The following is a 26,304-nucleotide window of genomic DNA, read 5'->3' on the forward strand; positions in this document are numbered from 1 at the left end:
AAATAATTTGAAACGAACCTTGACTGCTTTCCCAAACCTTTCCAAATTAATTCCCTTTTTGGCTACAGGAAGTTGATGATGTTTCAGTCCCAAAATTTATAACTTAGTTTCATTGATATCTTGTGCTCGCTGCATCTATGTAGTATCCTGATGTTGTAGCCCATCTTCTGTTTAGACTGAGCTCTTGAGGCAGGAGCTGTCTTTGTTGTGCATGCACAGTGCCTGGTACAATGGGACCCTGGTACCCAAATGGGGCCTCTACCATAATACAAACACACTCCACAAAATAAACTAGGACCTGAAACAGGATTTTTAACTAAGTACTTTCACAACTATAATGTTACAGCATAAGCTTTTTGGAGAGGGGATATTTTTAATTTTCTGCAATGGTTAGGTACTTTATAAAGTAAGACAAATCAATACATGAATAAAAGATTTTACTACCTCATCCTTAAACTTTTGCTGGGAAATCATTCCTTCAAGATGTGCTTTCTTACCTGTTCTAATTTGAAAATGTGTTGATTGAAGTAATACTGAAGCTGCTCATTTGCATAATTTATGCAGAACTGTTCAAAACTGTTGGTTTCAAAATCTTCAAATCCAAATATATCGAGCACACCAATGGACAAGCACTAAGAAAACAATGCAGAAGTCCTGTTAAGTAGGCCATCATGAAAGTGAGCTAATCATACAATTACAGCTGTGGTTTTTGACCATGCAGTAAGCATGAGAATTACTGTTTATTCTAATATGACTGGCATGTTTAAAATTTTAACAAACACTTTTCAAGATGATAGAAGATCACTGCCTTTTTGACACCTATCTTGAAATCCCAGCTCTAGTGAAGTCATTGCGAATATTACCACTAACTTCAATTGGGCCAAGATTTCACTCCAGATATTTGAGAGTAATGTCTTGTTGGGTGATCTTTGGTAGCATTATGTGCACAACTGCAATGGCTGAGTTTAGAAGGGTATTATTTCTGGTGAAGAACTTACACTAACAGATTCTTCCATATCCTTCTTATTAAGAAGCGCATGATTAATTCGCAGAACAATCCAGTCAAACAGGGCACTGTACAGTGACTTTGCCATTGAATCACGAGCTGTGATAGCCTGCAGATAAAAAACAATTCATTAAATTGGCCTGAAATATGAGGACTTTCCTACAGTGGTGCAGTATCAGTCAGAAAAAATAAGATTACTCCAATGTTGAACCTTCCACTGGCACAGTATAAGGGCTTTCAGTGCCCTAGCTTTAGTTTTGTTTGTTTTCATTTTAACATTCATTTGTACTGACTCACTGAATGTATAATGCATAACTTCTTCCACAAGCTGACAATGGGAGTTTGGCCAGGTCTATTTAAAATATGTGTTTAAGTTAATAAAGTAAAAATCCCACAGCAATCCAACATGATATTCACAGCTCAGATGTAATCAGGGACTATTTTCTGGTTAGTGATTTTAAAGAGTAAGAAAAGCCCAAGACAACTGTTCTAGCACTTTTACCAACAGACTCACAATTCAGGTCAGCTATAGGGTAAATGGGCCAAGTTCCTTCTTCTAATACCTTTAGACACTCACCTCACTGAGACTATATGGCAGGATAAGTTTGTCATTAGCAGTCACCGTTTTTCTTTTTGTCAGCACTTCGACTAAAACTTCTCGTTTGACCTTCACACAAAAAGCAAGAAAAACAAGAGTTACTGACAACCTTAAACATTAGCTACCTGACCAACAGCAATATGGTGACAGCGGTAGTTACTAATTCCTCAGATACCTATGTCAAACCCTTAGGACAAGTCCTTGAGCTTCTTAAAATCCTTTTTTCAGTTTACATGCAGTTAAGATTGATTTCTGTGGTGGGAAGGACCCAGTGCTGCCAAGCTAAGCTCCACTTCTCTGCTCCTGATACAGAGCTGAAGAACTAACAGAGTAACCAGATTTTACCATTCCCATCTTGTGGGTTGCTTTTCATCCTCTTTATCTCTCCCTAGCCCCAGGAAAGTCACTCACAGCGTGCACATTCCTATTCACTATAGCAAACTGGCTCCCGTCCCCAATAAGATACCCCTGCAATACTCCTATGTCAGTTCTGAGGCACGCTGAACTTGAATGCTCCCAAGAAGTTATTGAGGCAAAACACGACAGTAGCTTAATGTTTACAGCACTCATTAAAGGGAATACTCTACCTTCAGAAGCTGAGAGAGGGTGTCCAGTACTTCTGGGGGTCCCACTTCCAACCCTTCATCCCGACCTGTGGCTCTCTTCTTGTAGATAACGTTGCCCAAGTAAAGAATAGCTGAGAGTACTGAAAAGATCCTGAAGAAGAAAAATAATAGTGTCTTTTTTAAAATTGATGTTCTAATTGAAGTTAACAGGTTAATACAGCCACATCTATTTGAAGAGATATAGATAACACAACCGGCCTACGGCAGCCCACAAAAGCAGCCCTTTACTTTCCCTGTTTTCTAATGGGCTTAGCAAAGTAAATATAGTTTTGATGTCTTACAAATTAGAACACACCACACCATTCTATTCATAATGCATTTTTACAGCACAGACAGCAATACAGACTACTTCACTGCAATACATGAACACTAACCAGCTGTCTGCAGAAAGAGGCTAAACAATTCTACTTACTGTTTTTTAGTTGCTGGAAGAAAGCCAACCATCTCCATGGCTTGTTTTAATCTTTCAAAATCATGGCGCAGATCTTCCCCATCTTCTATTTTCAAGTTATGCTACAGAAAAGCCCCACAATAATTCAGTTCACATAAACACATTGAACAACAGAGATACTAGCACAATCCAAAGTGCAGGCCTGAAGCAATTTTTGTTTTGCTCTGGCAAAGTCCAGAATTTTGTTTTATTTCAATTTTCTTACAGCAACTGCAAGACTAAGCTCTTACTTCAGTGCATACTCTGTCCTGTTTCCTCAACCAGTCTCCAGCTGAAAGATGCTATAAGCACAATCAGCAGTCTTCAAACAAAAAGTGCAGTCTAATTACTGATATTGAGGTTGCGAACATCTCTAAAATGGTTGTACAAAGGGAATTTTGTGTCATGTCAATATGGTGCTCATGGGTTCATCTTTAGGACCTGCCGTGATCTCTAATATGGGGCCCAGAAAGCTGAAGCATAGACAAGTTCGGTGAGAGTTAAGTCTCGTTCACAGAGAGAAGAGTAATGAGTGGTTCATACCACGGTTTGTGATGTTGATGCTCATGTTGCTGCATAGCTAAGAAGCAATGTTTTGTCAAAAAGCCACCTTTGCCATTTGAACTAGTTTTTAGATAGAGAATCATCACAGGACACAAGAGGAAACAAAGATTCTCTGCTCTGGCATCCTTTATCACTACAACTTCTCAAAGAGGGACACAGTACCTTCATCACTGAATTACGCACAGAGTACCATTGTTTACCTGATTGAGGTAGAAATAATCTTCAGGCTGCTTGAGGTGAAATTCTTTACGTTCTTCCTCACTGACTCCAAGTAACAAATAATAAAACACATGGTAGTTCCTATAGATTGAAACATATTTCTACCTTAATGAAGATATGACATTGGTTTCTCTTTAAGCCTTACATGCTTCCAAATTAATAAAAAGGCACCTTTGCCATAATTACTACATTACATATCATTAGTGACACATATAGTGTTTAGAAAAAAATCCCGAGGAAGAAAATTACTCTTATCCTCTCATTTGTTCTTTATTATTAAAGTAATAAAGAATTGTACTTCTGTTGTAGAGAATTTACTTAGAAAAAGTAAAAGTGCATAATTTCTTTTCCCAGCACATACATCCAGATAAGCAGCACTGGTTCGAGAAGAAGAAACCTTTATATGAAATTTCAAAATGGCTTAAGTATTTCCTCCTCCTGGGTCCACTGTCACAAATTAATTTGTATGTAGCAGTGTCCAAGTGCACAGAGGGAAGGTGCTTAAAGGTGACTTGCAAAGGGAAAAGAACTGGGCTGGAGTCCATTTGCTTTGATGATGACTGGAAAACTAGTGTCAAGAAACAGCATTTTAACTTCAATTGCTAGTTAACATGCTGGATGAAGAAGGTCTTTGTACTCCCACTCCCATTAACGTCATAGAGCTCACAAGAGATCCGAGACAGACCCCAGCCTCCAACTGTTCTTCCACCAGAACTGGGGTTGATACTTCAGATATTTAAGGTTTCAAAAAACAAAACAAAACAAAACAAAAGGAAAAGTTCTCTGAAAAACCTTCAGGCCTTCTACATAAATCATAAGTAGCGGGGGAGGGGGAGCCCAATTTGTGAAAAACTTTGTGCAAATCACCTTTAAAAATGTTTCATGTCTTTTAGCTCTAAGAAATACTGGCACCATGACATGACTGAGTTAACTTTATTTTCATAACTCTAAATAATCCTTGTTATCTGATCAGGACTGGCAGCCATCATGCTAGGAGTATATTTCTAGAGAGCACTGATCAGTACATATTTAGTCAGTATTCATTTGGGTTCAGTCCAGTCTTTTGACAGATACACAAACTGCTGATGACCTGCACACACGTACCAACAGTTCACCCCAAACTCTTCTCGTTTTGATCCAATCTCTTGTCATGAGAATTAGAGAATTGTGGAATTTCATTTATATAAAAAGACTGTGCTTAGAGAGGTGGACATCACTGATTGTGGGAGAGACATTCAAACAGACAGTACAAAATACAAATCTCCTCTTACCTTTCATCCTTTTCCTGAGAGACCAGGCGAGATTTTTCAAGCAGATATTTTTCAACAACAGCCCTGCAATCCCCCAAAAGAAATAAAACATGAAGGGGCAACACAGTCAAACAGAGCATCTGGATATTAAACACTAAACAGCAACTAGCTACAAGTGAGTTTATGAAGATTTCATACACCCTAGAGCTCAGGGTAGAATGCCCTCATTGTCACCTCTGATAGCCTGAGACAAAAAGCTCAGTCGTATTGTGCTGGCTTTGAGAGGATACAGTGAGAATGCTTGAAATGGACAGCTACCCTGAGGAACATTTATCTTTTTGTTGCTTTATCTTGGTAGATCTCAATGGAAAAAGATTAAACTAAGATTAGCTGTTGCTGTAAAACCACAAATACTGTACACAACTTGATTTTGCCAGTACAGCTGCTTATCACTTTAGTGACTCAAGCAAGGGCCACAACATGCAGCGAGAATATAATAGAAACATTGTTGCCAGACTCCCTGAATTTGCTGGCCCATACTGGACCACCCCATCAGCCACAGTGGGAGGCCAGAAAGCAGGGAACTCTATGTTGGAAACTGTATGGCGAGTAAGCGACAGAACAATCTACTCTTCCACGGGGGATACAAATGGACAAAGAATGAAGCCAGAGCTGAAGTAGCCTTTTCTCAGGCTGGAGACAGAAAACAAATGAATTCACATGGTACCAATCTCCTGAGTTGGGGTGACTTCATCTGTAAAGATGCCAGATTTATTCAGAATAATACTCAAAGCGCTGAAACAGAGTGGAGGCTTGTTGTTCATCTCTGACATGTTTAAGAAACAGCAATGATATAAAAAAGACTTTTCAATGGAACATTGCATCGAAACCCTAGAAACAGTTAACTATTACAATTTCAATACCTGGCATAACACAGACAGGTTTGCGGCATAAACCAGAACTCCTTTTTAATGTTCTAAACTATCTCATTCCACCTCATGAAAGCAGAACTTTAATGTGTTTACAGAAACGTGTGGTGTGATGCTGCTATGTATTCTTCATACACACATACATACATAGTTTATTCACCAAGACAGAAATAGATTTCAGCATATGACATCAGATGGATAATTAAGGGCAAAGACAACATATAAGAGGCAATTATTGGACAAAACCCATTACTTGTAATGAAGGATCCAGTATAACATCTAATTGTTACTGTAGTAAATAACCTTTAATCGCTTTATACAACTGATATAAAGTTACTCCACTTTTGGATAGAAGCACTCCTAAAGAATAACCTGCAATGTTTAGTGTCTATTGCAGAGTTCAAGTTATATTTAGACACCATCATACTGATTTTTTAATGAGTTTTGTAACTACGATGCCCTAGCTAAAATGAAGCTACATTTGGGAACATTTTTTGCCAACACACATCAAATCCTCCACTCCTCTTCAGCTACATTAAGCCCAAGTAATAGCTAATGCATGTGTACAGAGTTTTAACTACCTTGTTTAGTGTCGTCATTTTCTCCTGCACCTGTGTTTCAACTGGTGTGTGACTTCTCTAAAAAAAAAACAACAAAACTTCCTCACTTCTATTTTACTTCTCCCCAAACTTTTTTCAAACAGTAGATCTGAAACTATTTTAAATTACAACATGGAGAGGAAAATGGATGACATGGAACAGCCACCATTTAACAGGAAATTAAATATACAGTGACAATCCAAGAACATAGTGGGTCAGACCAATGGCCCATCTAGCCCAGTATCCTATTTTCTGACAGTGGTCAATGCCTGGTACTTCACAGAGAATGAACAGGACAGTTAATCATCAAGTGATCTATCCCTTGTTGCCCATTCCCAGCTTCTGGCAAACAGAGGCTAGGGACACTTCAGAGCACGGTTTAGCATTCCTGCTATCCTAACTAATAGCCATTGATGGACCTATCATCCATGAAATTATCTAGCTCTTTTTTGAACCCTGTTTATAGTCTGGGCCTTCACAACATCCCCTGGCCAGGAGTTCTGCAAGTAAACTGTGCCTATTAATTTAATTTGGTGACCCCTAGTTCTTGTGTTATGAGAAGTAAATAACACTTCCTTATTTACTTTCTCCACATCAGTCATAATTTAATAGACCTCTATCATATCCCCCCTAGATGTCTCTTTTCCAAACTGAAGAGTTCCACTCTTATTAATCTCCCCTCATATGGAAGCTGTTCCATACCCCTAATCATTTTAGTTGCCCTTTTCTGTATCTTTTTCATTTCCAATATATCTTCTTTGAAATGGGGTGAACAAATCTGCATGCAGTATTCAAGATGTGGGCGTACCATGGATTTATATAGAGGCAATATGATATTTTTTGTCTTATCATCTCCCCCTTTCCTAATGATTCCCAACGTTCTGTTTGCTTTTTTGACTTCCGCTGCACATTGAGCAGATGTTTTTAGAGGACTATCCGCAATAACTCCAAGATCTCTCTCGAGTGGTAACAGCTAATTTAGACCCCACCATTTTATATGTATAATTGGGATTATGTTTTCCAACGTGCATTACTTTACATTTATCAACAATGAATTTCATCTGCCATTTTGTTGTCCTGTCACCCAGTTTTGTGAGATCCTTTTGTAGCTCTTCACAGTCTGCCTGGGTCTTAACTATCTTGAGTAGTTTTGTATCATGTCTAAATTTTGCCACCTATTTACCCCTTTTTCCAGATCATTTATGAATAATATGTTGAACAGCACTGGTCCCACTACAGACCCTTGGTGGACACATTGTTTTCCTCTCCATTCTGAAAACTGATAATTTAATCCTACCCTTTGATTCCTATCTTTTAAGGAGTTACTGATTCATGAGAGGACCTTATCTCTTATTCCATGACAGCTTACTTTGCTTAAGAGCATTTGGTGAGCAACCCTTATCAAATGTTTTCTGAAAATATAAGTATGCTATATCCACTATATCACCCTTGTCCATATGCTTGTTGACCCCCTCAAAGAATTCTAGTAGATTGGTGAGGCATGATTTCCTTTTACAAAAATCATGTTGACTCTTCCCCAACAAATCATGTTTATCTATGTGTTTGACAATTCTGTTCTTTACCATAGGTTCAACCAGTTTGCCTGGTACTGAAATCAGACTTACCGGCCTGTAATTGCCAGGATCGCCTCTGGAGCCTTTTTAAAAATTGACATCACATTAGCTATCTGCCAGTCATCTGGTACAGAAGCTGATTTAAAGTGATAGGTTACATACCACAGTTAGTAGTTCTGCAGTTTCACATTTGAGTTCCTTCAGAACTCTTGGATGAATACCATCTGGTCCTGGTGACTTACTGATGTTAAATTTATCAATTTTTTTCTAAAACCTCCTCTAATAATACCTCAATCTGGGACAGTTCCTCAGATTTGCCACCTTAAAAAAATGGCTCAGAGTTGGAATCTCCCTTACATCCTCAGCCATGAAGACTGATGCAAAGAATTCATTTAGTTTCTCCACAATGGCTTCATCTTCCTTATGTGATCCTTTAGCATCTTGTTGTTAGTAGTTCCGGTGCGGTGCTCTGCTCTTGTTCGATGATGATAACAGTTGGCTGCGTGCGTGTTCCCTCTGTGTGCTGTCCCGGCTCTGCGTAGATAGCTGACACAGCAAACCCCGAGAGAACCCCCAAAGACCACAGACTCTAGTAAGGTACAAAGGAACCCAAGCACAGTAATAGTTTCCTATAGACTCTACAGGATATACTACGAATATGTGATCCCTGGCAGTGCACACAGCTCAGTCAGTGGCAGGACTTTCCACTGCCCCTAAGCTGGCCAAAGATGCGCACTCTGGGACCTACTTTTATACAGTTACAGGACAGATTACTCATCCCTCCTGAGGTATTGAGGTACAGCCCCATAGCTCATTAGAGTGCTGTCTCCCCTTTGAACATGTTGTTCTAGACATACAGATCTAACCACCATGCTGTCCTGTCTTTAAGATGCATCTGACTGTTCCTTATGTCATGTCTATGGAGTGTCCTTGTATCAGGCTGTCCAGGTTCCATCTTGGAACAAGTTCCTCTTATTAGCCCTTATGTGTGAACACACCTGCTTCTAACAACCCTCTTCTTGCCAATTTTTGTGAGTGGGGCCTTCCTCTGGCTCACAGCCCAGCTTTTGCTTAGCAGTGTCTGGAAGTACTTTGGTTCAGGCTTCAGGCCTCAGACTAGGCCTCTGACACAAGAGTTTATATTTCAGGGCCTCATCTTACTATACATCTCAATTGTCCAGTGGTCCCACTGGTTGTTTAGCAGCCTTTCTGCTTCTGACGTACTTAAAAAAAAATTTGCTGTTACTTTGTGTGTTTTTGGCTAGCTGTTCTTCAAATTCTTTTTTGGCGTTCCTAATTATATTTTTACACTTCACTTGCCAGAGTTTATGCTCTTATTTTCCTCCATAGGATTTAACTTTCATTTTTTTAAAAGGATGTCTTTTTGCCTCTGCCTCTTTTACTTTATTGTTTAGACAGAATCTTAACTTGTATTAATTACATTGTTAATTGTATTACTAATTTAAACGATATTATTAAAAACATGGCTGTGTAGGGATATATTCAAATGAGATAAATTACCTTGGCCAGTGTGGCCTAGCAGACAGAGCACTGGACTGGACTCAGGATATCTGGCCCTATTTCCAGCTCTGCCAGTAGCATGCTGGGTAAGCTTGGGCAAGCCACTTCCCCTGTGTTCACCTCAGCAAACTGGGGATGAGACAAATACTGACCTATGTCCTACTGAGGAAAAGCACTAGGTATTGTTTTTACATGGGCTATGAAAAATCCAAACACAATGAAGTTATGTATCTTTGAAATCACCATCCACAGAAACAGGTCATTCATATAAGAGGAATGCTCAAATGAAAAGCTATTTCAGACTCCATCAAGTCTGCACAAAACTTTAAGAACATACAGTTTATCTCCAGAAAGAACTTCATGCCATACTTACCCTCGGACAATACCATTCTCCAAATAGTTGACTTGAATGAATTTTCCAAAACGACTGGAGTTGTTGTTATGGGCTGTTTTTGCATTTCCGAAAGCCTGTAACAAAGCACAGGGTGAATCTATATTTTCATCAGTGAAACAGAATAAGCTGGTACATAGCTTACACTGTTCATTATTCATCCAACTACTGGTTGGCACTAAACATCCAAAATCCTAATGAAAGAGCAAGATGCATGTGCTATAAGAGTGAACAGTTTCTAAGGCTCCTTTCTTATTTGTCATATATCAGTACATTTTGCTCATCAGACAGTATTTCAGGATTTGAGGAAGGGGGCTCTTAAATTTATTAGAAATTACTTTAATATGCCACACGAACAGCCAAGATTAAAGAAAGCTTAACAAAGGAAACCTCAGTTAAACAGCCTGAATTCATTAGAAAGGAAGTATAAGCTTAGAGAAGGATCTTGTGTAGGGGAAGAAAGCTGCAACTACCAAGGAAGTACCTCTCTGTAGTCAAAACCATAAAGTAAGCGAGCTTCCTGTTCCCAAAAATGAATCCCACCCTCTATGTTACAAAGTAATATAAAAGTTGCTTTGTCTTTAAAGAGAAAATATGAAGTTAAAGTCTGTTTTGCAAAGTTAGCCTATTTTAATTCTGAGGATTAATAAAACTAATCTTGTATGAAAAATGGAAGTTCACAGATATGGCTTTGGTTAGCAGAAATTCATCTTGGAATTGGTCTCAGAGTGAACTGGTCTTTTCAACATTTTTTCAACTAATGAATGAATTTTAGGTTCATTAGTATTTGTCATGAAGAGACTTGCATGAGCAGCTTTCAGGAGTAGAATTCAGTCTGACAGTCCAAAATCTCTGTCCAGAGAAACAATAATTAGGCTGCTAGAATTTGTTCCTTCTTGTTTCACTTTAATGAATAACTTTCTCCAGGCTTAGAAAAGGATGGAAGAGGAACAACAAATACTGCTGCCAGGACACTAAAGACAGTAGATCACTACCTCTAATGCCTCTAACACAGGGGTTCTCAAACTTCACTGCACCACAATCCCCTTCTGAGACCAAAAATTATTACACAACCCCAGGAGGGGGGACCGAAGCCTGAGCCTGCCCAAGCCCCGCTGCCCTTCAACCCCAGACAAGAGGCCTGTAACCGGAGCCCTGCCACACGGGGCTGAAGCTCTCAGGCTTCAGCGCAGGGGCTCAAGGCTTCAGCCATGGGCCCCAGCAAGTCTAAGCCAGCCCTAGCGACCCCATTAAAACAGGGTCGCAACCCACTTTGGGGTCCTGACCCACAATTTGGGAACTGCTGCTCTAACACAATGACATATCTGTTCAGCTTGGCATTCCCCATCCGCAGGGTTCCAATTTAAATGTCATTAACCCACCTACTCAAGCTCTGCCTGTATTTCTGTTACAGATTATAGATCAGTTTTGGCCTAAAATTATTTGAACAACCTTCCCTCTGTGGGCCAGTTTACAGACCAGACAGCAGCACATTTACTTGACCTTGATAGTCAGACTTTCAGATGAAAATACGTCAGCAGCAATTTTATTGCCTTTAGCCTATGGGGAGTTAAGATACAAAATCTGAGAGTACCAGCCTGGCTTCAATTAATTTTCTGCCACAAACTTCAGGGGGTTTCATCCCTCCTATCGGACTCTAGGGAAAACTCCTGACTGGCAGCCCTGCTACAGGAGCCTGGTGGAAGAGTCAAAGAGTTAATTTAGCACTAGCTAAGGGCAGTAAGCTAGGGATGGGTGGGGCCGGTCAGTTGGAGATGAGCTTTCAGAAGTGGGGGTTCTTGGGATGAGCAATGTGTATATGGAATGAGCAGACAGAAGGGACTGTGTATGCATGAGTGAGGAATGAATGGTGTCTGGAATAGACATGGTGCACATGGCATGGGTGGATGTGAGAGTGGAATGAGTGGCTGCATCTATGAAGAGTGACTGGATGGGTGGGTGCAGAATTAGAGTGTACACAACTAAAAGGAAGTGGGTGCAGAGAGAACTTTGCCTGTAGAATGCATGTGTAATGAGTTGGGATAAAGTGAAAGAGAGTGTGTAGTAAATGTGTAGAGTGAGTAATTAGGGTAAATGGGCAATATGTATTCACAGATATATGTACATTTATGCAAATTAATGTAAATGACCACATTTATTTTCAAAAGAATCTGCTAGGTTTTGTCTCCAAGCGTTGGTGAGTATTGGCTCCCTTTTGTTGTAACTGCCAACCAATGTTAAGACTTTAAGATGCATTCATGACAGGCAGTCTCCCTGTGGAATCTATACGCTAGAAGTGCCCATGGATTTCATGATTATTCAGGTTATGATGGCTCTGGGATGCATAGTCTGTGTATTAATGGAGTGCACCAAATCTGAAGATATCAATAACTCCAGCACAGGAAGAAAACATTATTGAAACCTGTGCTATCCTAAAGTTGTAAGTTGGGAATTCTGAACAGGAACGCTTGCTGCTGCTTAATAGACAGCACTGAGAACAGTTTAATGTCACCATAGTCACAATTAAATGTTGGGGATTTTTTAAATGTTTATCATTTGGTATTAAATCTTAATAAAGATCCTTTATACATTTTTTTAAAATAGCCAGAAGTCAAGACAAAAATCAAACCAAACTAAGGTATTTTAGCTGAGGTGTATTTAAGGAGACCTTGTCATTTGACTAAAATGCACACAGAAATGACCTAGTAAAGTCAGAGTGTGGAAAGACAGCAGTTTAGAAGATATTACACCCCCAGGTGTGAACTTTATCTGCAGAAAGTTCTGCCACAAACATGTCCCGTGAAAACTTCAAGCAGCCCCAGTTACGAATTCCCAGATGAAATTTGTGTTTCCTAACATAACAAATCCGTGGAGGAGAAGCAGGTGGCTATTGCAATCTGGAAGCTGGCAACTCCAGACAGCTACCGATCGGTCAGGAACCAGTTTGGAGTGGGAAAGTCAACCGTTGGAGTCGTTTTGATGGAAGTTTGCAGGGCCATTAATCGCATCCTGCTAAGAAGAACCGTGACTCTGGGGAACGTGCAGGACATTGTGGATGGCTTTGCACAAATGGGTTTCCCTAACTGTGGAGGGGTGATAGATGGGACGCATATTCCTACTCTGGCACCACCCCACCTAGCCTCCAAGTACATTAATCGGAAGGGGTATTTCTCTATGGTTCTCCCGGCGCTTGTGAATCACCGTGGGCGTTTCATTGACAATTAACAACAAGGCGGTCTGGAAAGGTCGCATGACGCACACATTTTCGGAACACCTGGCCTGTTCAGGAAGCTCAGGGCAGGGACTCTTTCCCAACGCGAAGATCACAGTAGGGGATGTTGAAATGCCCAATTGTGATAGCTGGAGACCCCGCTTACCCATTAATACCTTGCTCATGAAACACGTATACAGGGAAGCTTGACAGGTGCAAGAACCGGTTTCAAACTATCAGGCTACTGTGCCGATGATGTGGAGGTGTGCTTGTTGGCCTTTTAAAAGGCGCTGGTGATCTCTGTATGGAGCTAGACTTGGGGAAAGCAGCATCCCTGCGTTACCGCGTGCTGTACCTCCATAATATGTGAAGGGAAGGGTGAAACATTCAGTCCGGCATGGACCCTGAGGTCAACACCTGGAGACGAATTGCATAGCCAGAGAGCAGGCTACTAGAGGAAGCCCAGCACAGGGCTTCAAGGATCAGGGATGCTTGAGGGAGGAATTGGAGGCTGAAAACCAACAGTAATGTTTGGTGCCTTTGCGGGAAGTGGTGCAGGTTACAATGTTAGTAGGAAATCTGTTTTTCCTAAGCTGATTTGCAGTGCCTGTTTCTTCCTCGGCTAGGTATTCTTTGACTTTCTGCAATAATAAAAGACTGTTTTCAAAGCCAAGAATTCATTTACTGAAAAGAAAATAACTTTATTGACAGACACACAACATTTTGGGAACCTAAAAGGGCAGGGGCGTGGGGTCGGGAACTGTACAGTCAGAGGTTTGAATATGTCCTGTCTGGAGTGCTGTGCAATGACTGCTGCACTTCAGGATGCCTATACTCCATGGTGATGGGGGTTGAGTGCAGAGGGTAAGGGTCGTAGTTTTCAGGGCTGGTTGGTGAATGTACAGGTGTTGGAGGCAGCTGGTGGAGGTAAGAACCTGGATGCTGGGGAAGGGGGTTTGGAGCTGACATTGGGGCACAAGGGAAAGAGCTTTGGGATGAGGGGGTGGGGGGCGGTGCGGTAGTGCTCTGCCTGCATGGCTACCAGCGTCTGGATAGAGTCTGCTTGGCGCGCCAGGATGCTTATCAGCTGCTTTGTGCTTTTCTTCCTGGCTGCTGCGTTTCTCTGGCGGATCCTGCTTTCCCTTTCCCTCCAGTCCTGCAGTTTTTTATTCTCTCTGGCAGAGTGATCCATAACTGTTTGCAGCAGGTCGTCTTTTACTTTTTCGCGGCCTCTTCCGCAAGTTTTGGAGTCTTTGAGCTGCTGTTAACATGGGCAGCTGAGAACTCAACATCGCTTGTGGAAAGGAAAAAAAGGCAACAGTTAACAGAGGCAGCATCATTTATATCTCAGACAGTTATTCCCACACAGTGAAGGAGTTTACAGTCTTCACTTTAGCATAATTTTCCCATACCAAAGAGACCGCACATAACCCACAGGAGCCCCAGACTGATTGCTTCAGGGCTGTGCTGGGGTTTCTGTGCATTGGGGAAAGCAAACAGCTGCAGGGGCACCTACACTGAACATTCTCCCAACATTTTCCACAGGAGTTAATCTTGGAAGATATCTCGCTAATGCAGGTCACCTGGGAAGAGCGGGAGGGTCTTCTACAGCAATGCAGATTCTGCCCTGGCCCTTAGGGAGCTTGCCTGCATGCAGCAATGGTCCCCCACCGCTCGCGGCACAGTGGCACGGACGCGTTAGCCTGACTGGGACAAGGACCACAGTGGCTCTCCCTATAAACTTGCGCAGGCGCATTGCCCACACTCTGGCTGAAACTTTTGAAGAGATTACCAAGGCTGATTATCGTGATAGACCACATCAGTGGGCTATTCCACATCTAGGCATGCATGCATGCAGCCCTAACCCTCCCTCCTCTCCTGAAACATTTCCATCCTAAAAATAAAAGCCGCTTACCGGGAATCCACTCCTCTGCTTGTCCTTCACCAAGTACCGACTGCTGCGACTGGCTACCTTCCTCCCGGCTTGAGAAGAGCTCCTGGCTGCCTGCCTCTTGGTACTCCGGGGTGTCTCCCCCCACCCCAGTACCCTCACTCTTGGTTTCCTCCTCCCCCTCCGCCTCCACCTTCCCCCCCGCTCTGAAGTGTCCATCGTGGTCCTCGGATTGGCGGTGGGGTCGCCCCCAAGTATTGCGTCCAGCTCTTTGTAAAAACGGCAGGTCGTGGGGGCAGCACCAGAGCGGCGGTTTCCCTCACGGGCTTTGCAATAGGCACTCTGCAGCTCCTTCACTTTAATCCTGCACTGCACCGCGTCCCGGTCATGGCCCCTTTCCAGCATGGCCCTTGATATCTGCCCATAGGTATCGTAATTCCTACGGCTGGAGCGCAGCTGTGACTGCACAGTTTCCTCCCCCCAAACACTGACGAGGTCCAGCAACTCGCCATTGCTCCATGCTGGGGCTCGTTTGGCGCGTGGAGGCATGGTCACTTGGAAAGATTCACTGATTCCACTCCACGCCTGGCTGAGCAAACAGGAAAAGGATTTTTAAAATTCCCGGGGCATTTAAAGGGCAGGTCACCTGAGGCCAGGGCAGTAGAGTTTGAACTGATGAGCAGAGTGGCTGAGCAGGCATTCTGGGATACCTCCAAATACCTCTGGAGGCCAATAACAGCGCTTTTGGTGGCCACACTGGCAGAGCAGCGCTGCATCACCAGCGCTGCAATCGTTATTCCCCAGGCAGAGGTGGAGTACATGCAGCGCTGTAGCCAGGGAGATACTGCACTGTATGTGCCTTGCAAGTGTGGACGGTGAGTAAGTTGCAGCGCTGTAAAGCCACCACCAGCGCTGCAACTCTCCAGTGTAGCCAAGGCCTTAGTCTATAAGGTGCCACAGGACTCTTTGCTGCTTTTACATAATCCTTGTTTGCTGAAAGACTTTTTACTGATTACTCATGCAAGCAACGCATGTGATTTAAAACTATCCAATGGCTCAGATGACCTCACCTCTGCTATTTAGTCTAAGCACATAGCAAATTCTCAAAAGATGATGTAAAATATCTGTTTTATATAGTTTTTGAAATGTGTTTACTGGTTTTGTCTCATTGTCAATTACCCCCATTACTCCCTTTTATACATTCTAAATAGCCAAAAATTTCAAAATACTGAGTAATGTTTGAACTTACACCCAAAATCAGAAGCAAATACCACTTCAGCATGCTTTTTACCCCTTACTTCATAGTGCTCTATATCATGGAGAACAGGACTGAGCATTATTTACTGTATAAATTGGTGAGGTTACTAAAATCAAAAGTTACATTTTCCTCTTAAAACCAGCAAGGCTGAACAATGTTTTAACAGGATTTACAGGTGCAAGCTACACCAAATTAAGTCAGTTCTAAATTAATTTAAGAGGATGTGCAGACCCCAGGTAACTGAAAATAAGGATCTATAAATGAAAAAAAATCCCTGCTCACAAAACCCTCCCAAAGTGAAAGTAACAAGAAAGGAAACCTAGACAGTCATAAAGTAGACACTGTGGTTGTCTATTAAAGCACATTTAATGAGGACTTGTAGAACCACAAAGGAACACACTGAGTCCCCACATTGCCTTATAAATAGGATATCATTGGCCACAACTACAAAAGTGAGAAATATTATGACACAACTGAAGACTGCATTGGGAGAGGATTGGGTATAGGCATAGGGCACTGGTACTTGAACCCAACATTTACAATATGGTAACTCCTCGAGGCCTCAGCCTGGTCAGGGTCTCATTGTGTGAGGCATTGCACATACAAATAAAACAAAGACAGTGCAAGCCTAGAGCTCAAAATGTAGCATTATGAGGAGACAACTAGTGGATAAACAGAGATTTTGGGGTGGAGTGAGGAACACGTAGAAACACCTCCACAGTCAGAGAATCACCACAGTTCTACAATTTCACTCCGAGCCACTGTGTATGTAAGGACCAGAGCCAGAATTAGGTCCACGATGTCCATTTCTAATGATAGAACTGTCCAGTTTTATCCGATTACGCATATTTATTATCAAGAGTGAACTAGTTTCATTAATCTGGGAGATAAAGCAACCCAATAAATCAGGCTCACCATAGTTGGGTCCAGTGCTTGACAGACATCTGCACCCAACTAGCAAACAGGAGTGGCAAACGGGAGTTTTGCGAAGAAGTTCTTCAGGTGAAGGAGATGTGACTAGGTGACCTTTGGGGTGAGTTTGGTGTCCACTGTGTGCCTGCTTGACAGAAATGTATAATGTGGTCTGTTGGGAAGTGGACAGGGCCTGTATGCTGAGCCTAGCAGTTTCCTAAGGAACTTTATCCTTTTATTCTAATCCCTTTAGAATCCCTTAACAAGAGAGTGGGTCTAACTCAGGGAGATTGAACATTTAAAATGCCAGCTAGAAAGCAACTAGAAGAGCTAGCGAACTGGAGAAGCAAGTGGGGGAATTAAGAGAGGGAGCAAGAGAGCTAGCTATACCTAAAAATATTCTTTAAGTACAGCAGCAGGGTTGGGGGTAGGGCTGTGTATCATTTTATTGCACTGAATGCAGCATGTCTGATTACTTACCTTGTGGGCTGGTGGCATGTGTGTGCATTTGGTACAAGCAGCTTATGTTCCTCAGAGACCGAGTATGGGTGAACTGCAGGAGCCAAGGGATGCAGAGGGGTATATACATGAGACTTTCTGGGACAACAGAGCAGCCCCACCTCCAGTCTGACAGCTACCACGCTGGAGAGGAGGATGAAAGTCTCAGGGAAGGATAACATTAAGATGGAACCATTGTGTAGCTGGGGCCCTCCTTCCACATGATGTCATAGTATCTTCTTGCACTGAGGATACTTCTCCGGGGAAGGAGACTCCAATTATTAGGAAGAGATAGATAAAAGTACTGTGAGATTTGATTATTAGAAGTATCTGGTTTTGGTTTTGTGATGACCAGGAGAACTGCAGGAGAACGGCCAGGGCAGCTCCAGGCACCAGCAAAGCAAGCGCGTGCCTGGGGCAGCAAGCTGCAGTGGGCAGCCTGCTGGTCCCTGTGAGGCCCGCAGTCAGGCCGCCTTCAGCGGCGTTTCTATGGGAGGTCCACCGGCCCCGTGGTTTCGGCGGCAATTCGGCAGCAGGTACGCTGGCATGGGACTGGCAGATCACCCACAGAACTGCCACCGAATCCATGTGACCAAGGCAGACCTCCCGCAGAAACGCTGCCAAAGGCGGCCTGACTGCTGTGCTTGGGGCAGCAAAAAACACAGCGCCGCCCCTGGCTGGGTACAAAGGTTGTGGACCTTTTGAGATATCTAGACAGATGTATGTACAGTACTGGGGAGGAGCTGGTGGTCATGGTACTTGTAGATACCAATGGCATAGGTAAAGAAGGAGATAGTTCCTGGAGGCCAAATTTACACTGCCAGGGAACAGATTAAAGTCCAGGACCTCGATGGTTGCATTCTCTGAAATGCTGCCAGTTCCACACACAAGGCCAGTTAGAAAGGCAGAACTTCAGGATCTCACTGAGTACATGAGACAATGACATTTGGAGGAGGGATTTGGTTTTATTAGGAACTGGAGAATGTTTTAGGATAGAAGGAGCCTATACAGGAAGGATGAGCTCCACCTACACCAAACCAAGAGCCGAGGGAAAGCTGGCAGGTGCGTAGGAGCACACAGTTTGGACAGACACATCCCTTAGGGGAGGATTTATTAATGCGAATATTCTATATCCTAGTAAAAAGGAGGGGATAGAAGTTGACAAAGCAGAGTTAGAAACTGAAGAGAAAGTCAAATAAAAAAAGAGTCCCATCCAATTACATCACACAAAGGCAGACAACTAAATATTGACAAATTTTATAAGTGCTTGTATACAAAAGCAAAAAGTCTAAATATTAAGACTGGTGAACTTAATTGCCTGGCACTAAATGAGGATATTGATCTAACAGGCATCACAGAAACTTTGTGTAACAATGAGAATCAATGGGACACAGTAAAAGTAAGGTACAAAATATATAGTAATGACAGAGTAGAAAGCACTAGTAGGGTAATGGCACTATATGTGAAAAAAGCATAGAGTCAAATATATTAAAAAAATCTTAAATGAGTCAAACTGTATCACAAAACCTCTACAGATAGACATTCCATGCTTCAATAGTATGAGTATAGCAATAAGAATATACTACTGACAACCTGACCAGGATGGTCGTGACCTTCTCATAAACAAATCAGGGAAATACAACCTAGGTGGAGATATTTTAAGGTGGGTTCTCTGGTTGGAAAACCCTTTTCAAAGAGTAGTTGAAAGTGGTTCAATATCAAGCTAGAAGAGCATATTGAGTGGGGTACCGCAGGGATTGGTCCTGGGTCCAGTTCTGTTCAATATTTTCATCAGTGATTTAGATAATGGCATAGAGAATACACTTACAGAGTTTGTGAACGATAAAAAGCTGGCAGCGGTTGCAAGTGCTTTGGAGGATAGGATTAAAATTCAAAACAATCTGGACAAACTGAAGAAATCATCTGAAGTAAATAGGATGAAATTCAAAAGGGACAAATGCAAAGTATTCCACATAGGAAGGAATAATTTGTTGCATACAAAATGAGAAATGACTGCCTAGGAAAGAGTACTAGGGTAGGGCAATCTAGGGATCATAGTGGATCACAAGCTAAATATGCGTTAACAGTGTAACACTGTTGCAAAAAAAGCAAACATCATTCTGGGATGTATCATCAAGAATGTTGTAAGCATGACATAAGAAGTCATTCTTCCGCTCTACTCTGTGCTGCTAAGGGCTCAACTGGAGTATTGTGTCCAGTTCTGGGCACCACATTTCAGGAAAAATGTGGAAAATTGGAGAAAGTCCAGAGGAGAGCAATAAAACTTATTAAAAGTCTAGAAAACATGACCTATCAGGGAAGATTGAAAAAACTAAGTTTGTTTAGTCTGGAGAAGAGAAGACTGGGGGGTGGGAGGAGGGGAGGACACACGTGATAACAGTCTTCAAGTACATAAAAGGTTGTTACAAGGAGACTGGGGAAAACATTTTCTTGTTAACCTCTGAGGACAGTACAAGAAGCAATGGGCTTAAACTGCAGCAAAGGAGGTTTAGGTTGGACATTAGGAAAAAGTTCCTGTCAGGGAAATTAAGCACTGGAATAAATTGCCTAGGGAAGTTGTGAAATCTCCGTCACTGGAGGTTTTTAAGAGGTTAGACAAACATTTATCAGGACATTACTTAGTTCTTGCTTGAGAGCAGGGGACTACAGTAGATGATCTCTCAAGGTCCCTTCCAGTCCTACATTTCTATGATTCTATGGTGACAGTAATTAGAGAGGCTACAGAAAACAGAAAACCAAATCATAATGGAGGATTTCCATGAGCATCATATTGACTGGGAACATGTCACCTGAGGGAGGATGCAGAGATATAATTTCTAGATACCTAGATACCATTAATGACCACTTCTTGGAGCAACTAGTCCAGGAACCCACAAGGGGAGAGGCAATTCTTGATTTAGTACAAAGTACACAGAATGTGGTCCACGAGGTGAGTATAACTGAACTGGTCGGTAATGGTGACCAAAATGTAATGAAATTTTAACATCTTTGTGGGGGAGTGAGGAGAATATCAAAAAAAGCCACCATGACACCATTTAACATGAAAAAGGGGACCTCTACCACCCCCCACCTCCCCAAAAAAACAAAACCACACACACACAAAAAAACCAGGAGGCTGGTTAACTGGAACTTAGAAGGAACAGTCACAGGAGTGAAATGCCTGCAAATAGCATGAACACTTTAAAAAAAAAACCATCATAATTAGAGGCTTAATCCATTTTATACCCCCAACTAAAAGGAAAAAAAAAAAAAAAAAAGTAAGATGACCAAAAATATGCTACCATGACTAAACAGCAGAGTGAAGGCAGTTAGAGAGAAAGAGACACCTTTTAAACATTGGAAGTTGAATCCTACTGAGGAAAATAGAAAGGAACAAACTCGGGCAAGTTGAGTATAAAAGTATAATTAGGCAGCCCAAAAAAGAATATGAAAAGCAGCTAGCAAAAGACACAAACTAACAGCACTTTTTTTTTTAAGTACATCAGAAGGAGGAGGCCTGCCAAACAATCAGTGGGGCCAATGGACAATCAAGGTATTAAATATAAAAAAGTAGTACTTCAAACAACGCATAGTCAACCGGTGGAACTTGTTGCCAGGGGATGTTGAAAGCCAAAACTATAACTGGGTTCGAATTAAGAATTAGATGAGTTCTTATGTTCAAGGAAGATAAGTCCACCAATGGCTATTAGCCAAAATGGTCAGGGATGCAACCCCACGCTCTGGGTGTCCCTAAGCTTCTGTCTGCCTTCTGTGTCTGAACGACAAGGCATGGATCTCTTGATAAGTTGCCCTGTCCTGTTCATTCCCTCTGAAGCAGCTGACACTAGCCATTGTCAGTTGGACCCAGCATGGCCATTCTTATGTTCCTAACTGGAGAGAACAGCGCAGTCTTGGTTTGTAAAGGCTAATGACATGACCAGCGGGGGTGTCTGGACAAGCCATGTGATGAGTGCACTTAAGGGCAAAGTAGTATTTTATCAGTGAGATAAAAAACTCAACATGTCAAATGTGGCCTGACATCATGTAACTAGAAGCTACTAAGTTTTAAGTGAATTTAAAAAAAAGGGAACTGCCATGCCTTTTGTGACTATGATCGTTTTAAAAAGTGTATGTCCTCAGAATAGCATCAACTTTAAATAGAACATAGTCTACACCCACTAAATATATTATGCAGGTTTTTGTGGCAAATATGAATGAAAACCAGAGCTGAAGTACCACTTAGTCTTGGCCCACCTCATACCAACATCACAGACTCAGCACATCTGTAATATAGGAGACTGAGGGCTGGCAGCAAGCTCAAACTGTTTGACTCTGTGTTCCATTTCTAGCGGGTTGGAAAATTGAGAACTTTAATTTCCATAACTAAGTCTGGAACTTCCCCCTAGTATGAATTGGCTGGGCTCTGGGAAAGCCTCACTTTTTCTCCCTTTGGGTTCTGCTGTCATATCAATCAGTTCATTTTTTGCATTTTATTTATTTATTACAGAACATGGCTTACAAGACAAACACAGGCAGTATTCATAGCTTGGGCCACACTTATTTGGAACCATCCTTTGAAGAGAATTAAGTTTCATGAAGATGCCTCCAGGAATACATTACCCAAATGGCAGAAGAGTACCTAGTGCTGTTTTTATTTCACCTGTGATCTTCGTAATATCCTTGAGTAACCTGGAATCCGCCTGTCAAATCAATCTAAGACAAGAATCAAAATTGCTGCATAACTGCAGAGGTACGTCAATCTATTCCACAGTTTGTGCTACCATCCTCCACTTCAGAGGCACCATGCTTTATTATTCAGTGGACTAGGAAGGCCATTATTGTAATGAATCCAAGATATTCACATGTACCAATATTTGGTTTCAGAAGCTGGCTGGATTTTTTTAGCTGAGTCTTTCAAAAGTAGACATTTACAATGAATGTCTACCACTCCCAAATTATGCAAGTGGGTTTGCCAAGAATAACTCTTATTTGGAAACTACTGCCAGTGAGGTTTATCAGCACTTTAGAAGTCCAGTATTTATCTTTTTACCATTCTTACAAAATCTCTAACACACATTCTGTGTCTTTTAAATATATTCCATACTTCGCATTTTTCCTTGACAAAAGTGACCATACAGAATTCTTGGAGAGTTCCAAAACTATGTATTGAAGTAAAGCCTTCCCAATCATGTGGAATAAGCCTGGAACATAAGTTTCTAGAAGGACTAGTACAAAGTTTGATTAACCAACCCAAACTCTGTCATTAAAAAAAGCTCCCAGGAGATGGAAATTCTTTCAGAGGGAGATAGGGATAGATCACTCCATAATAGCCCTCTTCTGTACATTCCCCCTGAAGCTCCAGTATGGGCCACAGTCAGAGACAGGATACTGGGCAAGATAGACCATGGTCTGACCCAGTATGGCAGCTCCTATGTTCTTGTAACATAGTCCATATAAAAATTTCTAAACCCTATGTCCAGCCTTAGTTTAGTTTTCCTAAGCACTGCCCATACCAAAACACAATCCTCCACTTCAGTAAGAGATTACACTTTAAAGATTAAATTGTTTAAATTATGGAGAGGAAAACAGAGCCTGCCTAGGTTTACGCTCCTATCCATCCTCTGGCACCCACCCAAAACCTGTCCCTGCCATTTGTTGCAGATTCCCTATATTATTCTATACTATCAATAAGGACATCTGTAACAACCACTCTATAGCTAAGACAGCAACAGTTTCATTTCTTAATTCTTTTCAAATTTACATAACTTTAAAGAGAAATTAATTTTTTAAGCTGAACCACAATTGTACCATCTTTTACCTCTCTTTCATTCCGTCCTTTGTTCCTGAAGAAAAAAAGAGATGCAAGTGGCTCCCAAAGGTATCAACTACCACCGGTGGGTGGATCCCCATAACAGGTCAGACACTGGTGCCTCATCAGTTAGAAGGTGAGTCACATCCAGTCTAAAGGTTGAGAATTCTTAAGTTTACCTTCAAACCAGTGTCTTGCACATTAGAACAAAACAGTTTTAAAATGATCTTCACACATGTACTCACCAATTTGAGAGTGGGGAAGGCAATAAAAAAGCACTTGGGATGACAAATAGTCCATAATCTGCTAAACACAAATATGCTGAAATCAGTGTGTTACTGCAGTCCAAAAAAGTAATAGTTTATTTTAACTACAGTGTTTTGTTAGCATGTGTAGATTAACAAGGGCAGTGGAGTGGCAAATTACTTAATTAGGAGGAAAATATTTCAATCCTGTTTTTTCTCCCTGAGGAATTCTGTTAGATTAGTTCCTTTTTACAGTTCTGTCTTCCACAGAAAATGAATAGTCTTCGCAATCTATTTTTCTAGCTCAGGAGCTGGAAGGAAAACTCCAAGAAAGCTACCTAGGCAAAGCTTCCTGCAAGTTCCATAGTCAGGTGAGTTCTGTCCCAGAAAAGAGGGGCAAATACCACCAACAGAAGTTATGAAGAGGGAGAAAGTGGTTAAGCAGAAAAAGCTTTCAATTAGTCCCCAAACTATTTCCTAATATATTTAGTAGCTTGCTGGCTACATTCCTTAGCACTAACCACTACAGTGGAATAGCTTTTCTCTCTAGCAACTATTACTAAGATAGCTACTATATCCTGAATGTTCAATTGGTCCTCTTGCAGACTTTAAACAGCTTTTAAAAATTACATCTTGGAAGCTGGAAATTCAGCAAAATACCATTCCCAGGTATGTTACTGTTAGAGGTTTTATTAGAATGTTTCAGCATGGGACCTGACAATTTCCCATACAGAAACAGACATGTGGAAGCTACAATGTATAAACAAGAGATGCTTTTCATGCCTATTACGATATTCCATGTGATTGCTATACTATTGTTGTATGCAGCAGCATGCCAGATAAGCGATCCATGTTGTATTTCCTTTGGTCAAGTGTTGTAGAAGTATAAGCAACCACAGTCTATTTTCTGACCACCTTATTTTTCCAAGATCCACGATCTTTTACGCACTAAGTCCATATTAATTCATGACTGATTTTTCTTTTGATTTATTTGATATACAATATATTTTACAGTTAACTATGACACCTATGAATCACTTTGGCATATCTAATGTCTCATATGTTGCAGAAGGTAATTACAAGAAGCATTTAAATTAATCCCATGGCAAGGTATAGTTGTAGTTCTATTTTTTCCATAGTTTGGTTATTCTGAGCAAATGATTAGATGATTCAACACTTTCTACTAATTTGAGGAAAGCTGAGCTACCAGCTTTGGCTAACTAGTCTTCACATAAAATGAACAAAGAACATGCGGTAAGGAAAAAAAATGTAGTTTCAGGTTTCCTGACAGGCTATTCTTAAAGTAGATGATTTTTTTAAAAAAATTACAACCCCCCCCACTGCCAATACAATGCCACCATTCACCTTTTTTACGATATGCTGATATGACTCACTTGAACTCTATGAAAAGGTCAGCCCATGAGCAGATGCCTGGCAGTCGGGTGTCACTAAATAAGACGTCACCAAAAAAAGGAGGCAGGTCTAAGCCAGTACTTAAAGGCTTTTACAGTCTTACTGCAATCAAGCAGCCTTCATTAATGTTAATAGTCTTTCACATTTGCAAACCACTACAGAAAGACTCAAAATATTAAGCAAAAATGAAACAGAGTATTGCCAAATGACTAAAACACACTTCAAAGTGTTCTTCTACACCAAAATCCCCAGGAACACTCATTTTCTAAGAAAAATTCCTTGTTCTGCTTGGTTCTATTAAATGAAAAACCCAAGTGACTCTCACTGTAGACAAATCACCAACTCTGAAACAGGACATTTTGGTTGCTAAGACTTCAGTTTCTGTAAGACAGAATGTTTGCTACGAAGTTTTCATTGCATTCTCCTATTAAACTCACAATTGACTTAAGTATTCTTCATCACTTAACAGAATAGGAATTTGCAGAAGAGGACATCTACTCTAAGAAAACTGGGACCCGTCAATGGAGGCAGTAGCAGAAACAGGACTTGAGCAGTTCTTATTACCATGTTGTCTAACCCTACTGTAAAAATGTGAGTTGTCTATACTTCAAACTTTCACTGCTCCCACTGACACTCAAGCTGAACTCTTGGAGAATTACAGGTCCTAACCAATAAGCAGACATAACCCTACTCATATTTCTTGGTTAGAGTCACAGGTGCCTCCATAACTTCTCTACATGCAGGACTGTGCTGCCTTATTAACTTTCATGCACCTATGAATGTTTTATTTCCTCCTTTTTAGTTTCAAGCTGATCAGTATCACCCTTCGTATAAACTTGTGCTCATCTCTGCAAGACATTTTGGGATACAACTGTACTGCATTTTGTTACTTTTATTAAGAAGCAAACAAAGGGATTTACGAAAGTAAAGCCCCAGATATGAGTTCAGGCTGAATCAATGTTTGATGGACAAAGGCCCTTAAACCACGAGAAAAGTTCTTGCCTGAAATACTCATAAAAAGAAATCATGAAATCCTAAATTTTAGATGGTGTATGTTCAAACGTCATCTTTATGTGAAGGTTTATTTAGAAAATTCTCAAGTTTAGGTTTCAATCTTCAGTCATATTTCCAGCTAGGGGTGGTTCTTTATGATACACCTAACATGGAAGTCCGAAGCAATTTCTAAGATGCTTGAATAAAACAGCATTTATTTTTTGTTGCATAACAATTAATTACAAATCTAGCTGCTAAAGTTTGGGCTATCTGAATTTCTCATTCAGTTGGCAAAATATAACATGTGATTTCAGGCCCCGCTATCTGATTTGATTATGCTGTATCACTTCTTGCAAATTAGAGTCCA

General features: G+C 41.2%; 1 protein-coding gene across 13 annotated transcripts in view; it reads right to left on the reverse strand.

Annotated features, from left to right (window-relative positions):
- The window catches only part of MYO9B (myosin IXB), a 79,344-nt gene that overhangs the window by 36,307 nt on the left and 16,733 nt on the right, over window positions 1–26,304 (reverse strand). For 12 of the 13 annotated variants that reach the window (XM_075070967.1, XM_075070966.1, XM_075070965.1 and 9 more), the window contains exons 3-10: window positions 9,690–9,784; window positions 4,715–4,777; window positions 3,425–3,524; window positions 2,643–2,743; window positions 2,192–2,321; window positions 1,584–1,673; window positions 999–1,115; window positions 498–632 (exon numbers count right to left, since the gene is read on the reverse strand). In XM_075070967.1, the coding sequence (XP_074927068.1) occupies window positions 498–632; window positions 999–1,115; window positions 1,584–1,673; window positions 2,192–2,321; window positions 2,643–2,743; window positions 3,425–3,524; window positions 4,715–4,777; window positions 9,690–9,784 (831 nt within the window). Of the gene's footprint in view, window positions 1–497; window positions 633–998; window positions 1,116–1,583; window positions 1,674–2,191; window positions 2,322–2,642; window positions 2,744–3,424; window positions 3,525–4,714; window positions 4,778–6,203; window positions 6,240–9,689; window positions 9,785–26,304 lie in introns of those variants that run through there. The other variant, XM_075070968.1, reaches the window with a different exon arrangement.

This window comes from Chelonoidis abingdonii, chromosome 11, assembly GCF_003597395.2.
Source record: "Chelonoidis abingdonii isolate Lonesome George chromosome 11, CheloAbing_2.0, whole genome shotgun sequence".
Classification (NCBI taxonomy): Eukaryota; Metazoa; Chordata; order Testudines; family Testudinidae; genus Chelonoidis; species Chelonoidis abingdonii.